The following is a 9,856-nucleotide window of genomic DNA, read 5'->3' on the forward strand; positions in this document are numbered from 1 at the left end:
GTGTTGGGTGCATGACAAGCAGCTCATAGAGCCATTGGCCATGCCCCCCACGGCAGCGAAAATGGCGGGTGTGACTTTATGGGAGCACAGCAGTACCCCAGGATGGATTTAGTGCATTCGAAAATGCAGGGCAAAAAAAACAGGGGTTTTACCGCATTTTCCCTTAAGTGCATCCCGTCCTGGGCATTGCCCCCAAAATGTAGGCAATGTAATTAATTGGCAGACAGGCAGATACTCTGCATAAGGCAGCGACAGGCTGCAGATGCCCCGCCCCTGTGTATGATTTGATGCAGAGTCATTTGTCTTTACTGTAAAGGTGGCCATACATCTACAGATCGATTGTCAGATTGGGCTGGTTGGAATTGAGGGGCCCATTTATCAAACCATATTTGCGGCTAAATCCCCGAAAACACCCGTTTTCGGTGTTTAGCCACAAATATTAAGTATCACCCAGATGTAGTAAAGAGGGATCGCAGCAGGAATCTCCATCCCTGCTGCGATCCCCCCCGGAACCGCCGCCGGCCGCATCCCCCATAGGTTTCTATGGGGGATGCGAAGCTGCCCGATGTATCAACATCGGGCAGCCTGGCTTCACACCCCTGGGCTATCGCCATTCTGGGATGGCGATAGCCCATTGTAGCCTATGGCTACGGATCGCACTGCCGAACAGGGCAGTGCGGTCACAGAGGTCGGCGGGGGTCAGCGCATAACCGCGCATGCGCAGACCCCCCGGCTTCCGGGTTAGAGCTTCGCAGGGACGGCTCCTTTCGGAGCCCTGTCCCTGCGCCCTTATCATAATACATCCAGGCGGTATTATAAAATACCGCAATGCGATGTCCGGCGATACCAAAACGCCGGCATCGCAGTATTATGATAAATGCGCCCCTAAAACCTGGTAATGGATGAGCGACAGGTTTTGGCAGTTTTGCAGCATTTCAAAGCAAATGGTCACCTGTCATTTGCTCTCATCCATTACCAGGTTTTTGTTGCAACCAGCCCGATCTGACAATCGATCTGTAGATGTATGGCAGCCTTAAGACTTAAGGCCCCCATACATTAGCCCGACTTGTCCTAGGGACAAGTCGGACCTGATTTCCCCGGCAGCTCCCCGGGAGGTTTCACACATGATGCTATGCGATTTATCATATGAAACTCCCAGGGAGCTGCAGGGGGAGAGCCGGGCAGAATCAGCGGGCGAGGGGCCGGGCATAGTAAGCTGTCAAATAGGCAGCGGGTGGGGGGGCGTTGGAGAGCCGGGCTGGGGACACAGAGGCAGACGCCAGTGAACAGACGAGGGAGCTGGGCAGGAGGATCGGGGACTCACTCACTCTGCACTGCAAGCCAGGGGAAAAAAAACAATACAAATGAATGGGAAGTCAGTGATTGGCTGAGAGCTCTCTCAGCCAATTGCTGATTGGCTGAGAGCTCTCTCAGCCAATTGCTGATTGGCTGAGAGCTCTCTCAGCCAATCACTGGCTGGCCATTCATTTGTAATGTTTTTTTTTTTTTCCTTGTAGATGCAGAGTTGTCCTCGGCCCTCCTGCGCCCAGCTCCCTCGTCAGTTCACCGGCGTCCACCCCCGCACGCTGCCTGTGTCACCAGCCCGGCTCTCCTGCGCCCCCCCCCCCCCCCCCCACACCGTCCCGTCCCAGCATCTACCGCCGCTGACTCTGCCGGGTCTCCCCCTGCCCGGCTCTGGCGTCCCCCGCCCGGAGAGAAAAGAACTAACCGAGGTCGGTGTGGAGCGCTTGCCAGGAGTAGTTTTTTCAAAACAGCAGCTGTTTGAGGGAGTAGTCAGCTCCCAGACAGAAAAAAAGGGTAAATAAATAAAAAGTGGAGCAGCGCTGATATTACAATATAACAAAATTTATTTTACACAATAAAAACAATAAATGAAAAAACATTAAAATGAACCAAATGGTATGAAAGAAATTGGAATGGACCCAGTAATATAGTCACCAGTTTTGTGTGGTAATGGAACCTGCTCTGATCCAAGGGGGTGTGGGGGAGTCTTTTTGAGCCACTTGATGGTATCCTGAAGTTGTGTTTATGGACTGCAACCGATGGCAAAGATGGAATTAGCCTGATCGGGAGTCCCACTGCTGAGAGTGGTCAGGTGTCCAACAAGGATTCTTGGCTTGAGACTTCCAGAAGCATGGGCATCCGATCAGATGATTTGGCAGGTAGGACAGTCCTTGGTGGAAAGGTTGAAGTCCTTGAAACAATGTGGGTCCAAACAATAGTGTCACCAACGCGTTTCGCAGTGCTCTGACTGCTTTAGGAAATCTTATGTACAGCCGGTCCGACTGCCCGACTCCGATCCGATGTGCATGGGACCGCGCATCGGATCGGAGGGGATGTCAAAACATGCGATTTGGGCCGATTTCATGGCCCGATTCATCCTGTCAGATGTAATTGGGCCAACTGTTCATTAGTGTAAGTGGTTAACCTCAGCCGAATGACAAGACAGCATAGTCCCCGACGTCCTTCTCTGTAACCATCGGTAACCCACCAGGCCACGTGTTCATCATTAGCTATATTACCAGTTACTAGCGGACATCGCTAATAGCGACAGCAGCAGCGGACTAGGATGAGAAAGGTCCGAGCTAAACAACAACTGAAACGTCTCTTAACTCTCCAGTTCCTCTGAGAGATCGATACAGTTTTGACTGAGCGATTATCGAACGACTGCGCAAGCCAAAATAGCGACTAAAACTGCGAATAGATCGTAAACCAATGTAGCTGCAGGTTGACTGACAGCAAGTCGCCATTTGGGGATGGTAACCGGCTGTTTTTGGGAGTGTCAGAATAAATGCTGGCGTGGCGTTTTCAGGGAGGGTCTGTAAAAAATAAAAACTTGTGTCAACATTTTCTGTGTCGGCCATCAGGTCGAAATTTTAATTTTGTAGAACTTTTGTACTTTTTGATCTTAGATACAGTCGACTTGTTCACTCAAGCCGTTGACCACGTCATCCTTATGGGGTAGATTGTTATATGTAGATTGTGATGATGTCACAGATCTCCATGATGACATCTTTATCCAATGAGGATACAATATATCCATGACACACATGCCTGTGGTTCCCGTGTACGTGCTCTGACCACTACTGTAATCTAATCCTTTACTTATGGAATGTGCACGGAACCCCATAGATTACAGCTCCCATGTCTATCAATAGAGGGATAATGATGTCATAGACATGTGAGTGATAATAGTGAACAATAAAGATAACAGTAGGTGTGTAACCCATAAATAGTAAGTATATTACCTTTATCTGTTGTATGTGTGACTGACCTCATTGTACAACAGATAGCCAACCGCAGTGACGTCACAGCCCAGGGGATTTCTGCAAACCAATCACAAAGTTGTAACCCAGGCACATATACTACTGCTCTCTCCTGCTGTAATCCAGGCACATATACTACTGCTCTCTCCTGCTGTAACCCAGGTACATACACTACTGCTCTCTCCCGGTGTAACCAGGGACGTGCAGTCAGGGGAGGCAGGGGAGGCAGTGCTGATGTAACACCCTGACATTAGGTGATATCAGTCACCAGGTGCCACAGTTAGTAAGGGGTTAATGCCCCAGCATAATGTATGCTGCCAGCCCAGCCAGAGTTAATTGCAGCAGGGGGCGGGAGTGATCCCCTGATGGACAGGCAGAGCAGGAAGAGGAAGTAGAGAGAAGCCTGCAGGGAAGGACTCATGTGGAGTTCATGGGAGAGAGAGAGGAGCCCCAGCACCACAGAGCACAGGTGGCAAGCAAGGGGTGCAGCAGCAGCAGCAGCAGCAGCAGAGCCCAGTCCCAGAGTAAAGCAGCAACAGAGCCCAGCAACATGGTGAGCCCAGCTGAACCCTGCCTGCTAATAGTGAGTGTGTCATTGTGATTTATGGGCTGCTGTGTCAAAGCAAATGGCCAGAGGGTGAGGGCATAGTTGGAGTTAATCCTTGGCAGACCATCTGAAGAAGTTGGTGATAGCACGTCCCCAGTAACATACCGAGGTGTAGCTGAGTGTGGCAACGCAAAAGCGCCCACACTAGCGTGACCTGGAGGTTGCACCAAGAATTGCCAAGGCCTCATCCATATAGAGACCTGCCTTTGAGGTTCCCAGAAAATATATTGAGGACCAGTTTACTGTTTAAGGGTCTACATCAGAATCCCTGGAGTAATAGTGCCACCCGGTGGCCCAAGAGTGAAAGTACAGCCTTTGTTATAACTTGAAGAGAAGACCCTTATTAGTCAAAGTGTGATTTTCTCCCTGGACGCTAACACGGTGCACCGGTTCCGTTCAAGACTGGCCGGCCCTAGTAATAGAGAGTACCCGGGTACTGCAGGTTAGCATGTATTGTGATTATTGTTCATTATTGCTGAATTATTGTTGGATTTCTGCATTGTGATTATTGTGTGCTGTTGAAGTGCTTATTTTGTGCTGAATACTGTTCTGAATACTAAGGTTGGTGCCCCTTGTTACAGACCGCAGAATAAAAGGGTCAAAATTGATATTTGTTGTCCATCTTTCCTTGGTGTCCATTACGTGGAAGTGAGAAGACTCCTGACCAAATAGGAAGAAGACTGGGTGTGAATTGGTTTCGGCACCTGCAAGCCAAGGTAATTGTGTTCCCGTTGCCGGTGGTTACACCCTTCTCTGGCGTCACGAACAGGATCCGGTCAACTAGGAGTATAATCCAACCCAAGGATGGAAGCCCCACAGGCCGAGGGCGGACAGCAACCTGCTGCACCCCCCAACAATGACCAACAGGCTGCCCCACTACTTGCAGCACCTGCTCCAGCAGCGACCCCTCATACCCCAATCACACTACCGTACTATTTCGGAGCCCCATGGATGCTTACCTATAGTGGAGACCCCAACAAGGGCGCCACGTTCACTGCATTTAAGAACCAACTGAAGTCCATGCACCAGCTCTATATCCCGAGTGAAGAACAGAGGGTACAAATTCTAATCGGCCAACTTACGGGCTCCGCCCTCAGTGAGGTCGAATCTTGGGCCGACGACCAAAAGACGGGCACCGACGTGATTCTGAATCGGCTGGCCACGATCTTCGAGACCGCCACCCTACCAGAGCTGAAGATGCAACTCTACGGCCGAAAACAACGGCCAGGCGAGACTCTCCGAGATTTTGCCCTGAGTCTACAGGCAGCCCTAAAACTCATACGAGCAGCCGATAAAGACGAAATTCCCAATGGCGATGAGGCCCTCACCATACAATTCATAGAAGGAGCATCGAATCCCAGCGTGAGAACCCAGCTACGGCTCCTGAAGATGCAAATGGCGGGTAAACCTTTTGCCGATTTTAAAAACACCGCCATCACCACAATCGGAAACCACTCCGGCTCTGAGGTGGAGTATCCGGAGATGGTGGGGCTTCGAGGATCCACGGCTTCGAACCCAGAACGGTCCGTGAAGCCAAAGCACCTGGCCATACAGAACCACCAGCAGACATCAGGGGATCAGACCCAATCCCTCCAGAGGCAGGTAGAGGACCTAGCCCTCGGGATGGCTGAGATACAGCGAGAAATGCGTCAGGTAGCGCGGCAAACCGCGCCGAGCAGCTGGGGAGCCAGATGGAATACAGAACGACAGCAAACAAACCGAAACCGCTGGGAACCACCTCGGGAACATGGACATCGGGCAACCGACCAGTTCGATTACCAAGGTCGACCCATTTGCCGACAGTGTCAAGAGGTGTATGTTGAAAGGGACTTTCCTCCACCTGATCCTTTAAACTACAGCACCCCGAGGGGGAGGGCCGAACCTCGGGGAGAACAGGAAGAGTAGGTACAGGCCCTGAAGACTTGCAGAACTGCTATGGCAGACAATGCCATATAAGTGCAGGCAAATTATCTGCCATGTCAAACAGTGACCCTCCAGTTTGCACGAAAAGTCGAGGGAAGGTGATCTGGTTCCACGTGCAACGTGGATATGGGTTCGTCGATTGCGCTGACCCAAAGCAGGACGTCTTCATCCACTACACCGCCATCCAGAACAGTGACCCAAGAAAACTATACCGAAGCCTCGGGGCTGGGGAGATGGTAGAATTTGACGTTGTCAGAGGAGAAAAAGGGCTCAAAGCAGTCAACGTCACTGGTCCCGGTGGTATTCCCGTTCGGGGCAGCAGATATGCCACCAGAAACAAGGGTTACGGGAGCCACCCACGTCCCAGAAGTCCTCTATGTGACTACTATACAAAAGGCCAACCCCAGAGGGATAGTATGTATTCCAAGGAAAGGGAAAGCTTGGCAGAAAACACCAAGTGCAGGCCGTATGTGTGTAGCCAACAGTACTCTCATGCCCGAGGGCAGAAAAAGCCAATGAAAAACCTTCCATCACGAAGCAAAGTAGACACCAGACGAAAATCCCGTCCTTATGTGGCCACTAAGAGTCCGGCGTCGACAGCCGAGAGTTATCAGATTGGAGGGCCAGATGTGACTCGACGGCAGTGGATCTATTTCGACCAACGTAAGCAGTACCCTAACCGAACCCAATTGCCCCTTGAGGCAAACAGCAAAGAGAGTGATGATGACAATGAGGACAGTGTCCCAAACATGTTACAGATCCCAGTGGGGCCGTTACTGAATGCGAGGTGGCCAATACTTCCTCCAACAGTAGCACCACCTTTGCGGTATAGGCAGTTGTGTTACTCTTCATGTTACTGAACATTTTTGTATTACTGTTCATTTGTTAATAATATTGTCGGCACTGTTTAAGTAGCCTGTGTAATGTTGTACCTCTTATTGGAAAGTTATACCTTGATTCGGTAGTGGACTCAGTGGTCCCGGAACTTTATAACAAAAGTCACCTGTATCTGCATTGGTGTGCGCGAGGACACGCACATAAAAAAGTATGGGCGGATGTAACACCCTGACATTAGGTGATATCAGTCACCAGGTGCCACAGTTAGTAAGGGGTTAATGCCCCAGCATAATGTATGCTGCCAGCCCAGCCAGAGTTAATTGCAGCAGGGGGCGGGAGTGATCCCCTGATGGACAGGCAGAGCAGGAAGAGGAAGTAGAGAGAAGCCTGCAGGAAAAGACTCATGTGGAGTGCATGGGAGAGAGAAGCCTGCAGGGAAGGACTCATGTGGAGTTCATGGGAGAGAGAGAGGAGCCCCAGCACCACAGAGCACAGGTGGCAAGCAAGGGGTGCAGCAGCAGCAGCAGCAGCAGCAGAGCCCAGTCCCAGAGTAAAGCAGCAACAGAGCCCAGCAACATGGTGAGCCCAGCTGAACCCTGCCTGCTAATAGTGAGTGTGTCATTGTGATTTATGGGCTGCTGTGTCAAAGCAAATGGCCAGAGGGTGAGGGCATAGTTGGAGTTAATCCTTGGCAGACCATCTGAAGAAGTTGGTGATAGCACGTCCCCAGTAACATACCGAGGTGTAGCTGAGTGTGGCAACGCAAAAGCGCCCACACTAGCGTGACCTGGAGGTTGCACCAAGAATTGCCAAGGCCTCATCCATATAGAGACCTGCCTTTGAGGTTCCCAGAAAATATATTGAGGACCAGTTTACTGTTTAAGGGTCTACATCAGAATCCCTGGAGTAATAGTGCCACCCGGTGGCCCAAGAGTGAAAGTACAGCCTTTGTTATAACTTGAAGAGAAGACCCTTATTAGTCAAAGTGTGATTTTCTCCCTGGACGCTAACACGGTGCACCGGTTCCGTTCAAGACTGGCCGGCCCTAGTAATAGAGAGTACCCGGGTACTGCAGGTTAGCATGTATTGTGATTATTGTTCATTATTGCTGAATTATTGTTGGATTTCTGCATTGTGATTATTGTGTGCTGTTGAAGTGCTTATTTTGTGCTGAATACTGTTCTGAATACTAAGGTTGGTGCCCCTTGTTACAGACCGCAGAATAAAAGGGTCAAAATTGATATTTGTTGTCCATCTTTCCTTGGTGTCCATTACGTGGAAGTGAGAAGACTCCTGACCAAATAGGAAGAAGACTGGGTGTGAATTGGTTTCGGCACCTGCAAGCCAAGGTAATTGTGTTCCCGTTGCCGGTGGTTACACTTCCCCTGTCAATTTGTTTTAAAATAATACAAAGAATATACCTATGACACATATTCTGTGTCATAAGTATTTTCTTTATATTATTTTACTAGTTTGAATTATTTAACCTAGTTTGGGAGGCACGATAAGCGTGCCTCCCAAACAGAACTGCAAGGGGACGAAGCGGGGGGCGGGGCTTGGGGCAGGGCTAAGCAGTGGTGTAAAAAATCCATTAAAAATAACACTAAAAGCGGCACTTCTAGAAGTGCCTAATTGACAGGGGCTGCTCTGATTGATCTCTCCTGCTGTAACCCAGGCACATATACTCCTGCTCTCTCCTGCTGTAACCCAGGCACATATACTACTGCTCTCTCCTGCTGTAACCCAGGCACATATACTACTGCTCTCTCCCGGAGTAACCCAGGCACATATACTACTGCTCTCTCCTGCTGTAACCCAGGCCCATATACTACCGCTCTCTCCTGCTGTAACCCAGGTACATATACTACTGCTCTCTCCCGGTGTAACCCAGGCACATATACTACTGCTCTCTCCCGCTGTAACCCAGGCACATATACTACTGCTCTCCTGCTGTAACCCAGGCACATACACTACTGCTCTCTCCCGGAGTAACCCAGGCACATATACTACTGCTCTCTCCTGCTGTAACCCAGGCACATATACTACTGCTCTCTCCTGCTGTAACCCAGGTACATACACTACTGCTCTCTCCCGCTGTAACCCAGGCACATATACTACTGCTCTCTCCCGCTGTAACCCAGGCACATATACTACTGCTCTTTCCTGCTGTAACCCAGGTACATATACTACTGCTCTCTCCCGCTGTAACCCAGGCACATATACTACTGCTCTCTCCTGCTGTAACCCAGGCACATATACTACTGCTCTCTCCTGCTGTAATCCAGGTACATACACTACTGCTCTCTCCTGCTGTAACCCAGGCACATATACTACTGCTCTCTCCTGCTGTAACCCAGGTACATATACTACCGCTCTCTCCTGCTGTAACCCAGGTACATATACTACTGCTCTCTCCCGGTGTAACCCAGGTACATATACTACTGCTCTCTCTCCTGGTGTAACCCAGGTACATATACTACCGCTCTCTCCTGCTGTAACCCAGGCACATATACTACTGCTCTCTCCTGCTGTAACCCAGGTACATACACTACTGCTCTCTCCTGGTGTAACCCAGGCACATACACTACTGCTCTCCTGCTGTAACCCAGGCACATATACTACCGCTCTCTCCCGGTGTAACCGAGGCACATATACTACTGCTCTCTCCAGCTGTAATCCAGGCACATATACTACTGCTCTCTCCTGCTGTAACCCAGGCACATATACTACTGCTCTTTCCTGCTGTAACCCAGGTACATATACTACTGCTCTCTCCTGGTGTAACCCAGGCACATATACTACTGCTCTCTCCTGCTGTAACCCAGGTACATATAATACCGCTCTCTCCCGATGTAACCCAGGCACATATACTACTGCTCTCTCCTGCTGTAACCCAGGCACATATACCACTGCTCTCTCCTGCTGTAACCCAGGCACATATACTACCGCTCTCTCTCGCTGTAACCCAGGCACATATACTACTGCTCTCTCCTGGTGTAACCCAGGTACATATACTACTGCTCTCTCCTGCTGTAACCCAGGCACATATACTACTGCTCTCTCCTGCTGTAACCCAGGCACATATACTACTGCTCTCTCCTGCTGTAACCCAGGCACATATACTACTGCTCTCTCCTGCTGTAACCCAGGCACATATACTACTGCTCTCTCCTGCTGTAACCCAGGCACATATACTACTGCT

The 9,856-nt window shown here is 50.2% G+C and overlaps 1 protein-coding gene across 5 annotated transcripts; it reads left to right on the plus strand.

Moving 5' to 3' along the window:
• Positions 1 to 3,529: 3,529 nt before the first annotated feature.
• LOC146025638 (uncharacterized) lies at positions 3,530 to 7,895 on the plus strand. 5 transcript variants are annotated; one of them, XR_014454255.1, is made up of 2 exons: positions 3,530 to 7,729; positions 7,869 to 7,895. XR_014454255.1 is itself a non-coding variant. In XM_083155595.1 (2 exons), exon 2 carries the CDS (start codon positions 4,699 to 4,701, stop codon positions 5,797 to 5,799), a length of 1,101 nt encoding a protein of 366 aa, XP_083011721.1. In that variant the 5' UTR covers positions 3,530 to 4,336; positions 4,476 to 4,698; the 3' UTR covers positions 5,800 to 7,895. The 5 variants fall into 5 exon arrangements, 2 of the variants coding, with proteins under 2 accessions (XP_083011721.1, XP_083011722.1); XR_014454256.1 differs by having other exon boundaries at positions 3,530 to 7,263; XR_014454257.1 differs by having other exon boundaries at positions 3,530 to 7,233.
• The last annotated feature ends 1,961 nt before the right edge of the window (positions 7,896 to 9,856 follow it).

The sequence above is a fragment of the Crinia signifera genome, chromosome 8 (assembly GCF_055691185.1).
Source record: "Crinia signifera chromosome 8, ASM5569118v1, whole genome shotgun sequence".
Classification (NCBI taxonomy): Eukaryota; Metazoa; Chordata; class Amphibia; order Anura; family Myobatrachidae; genus Crinia; species Crinia signifera.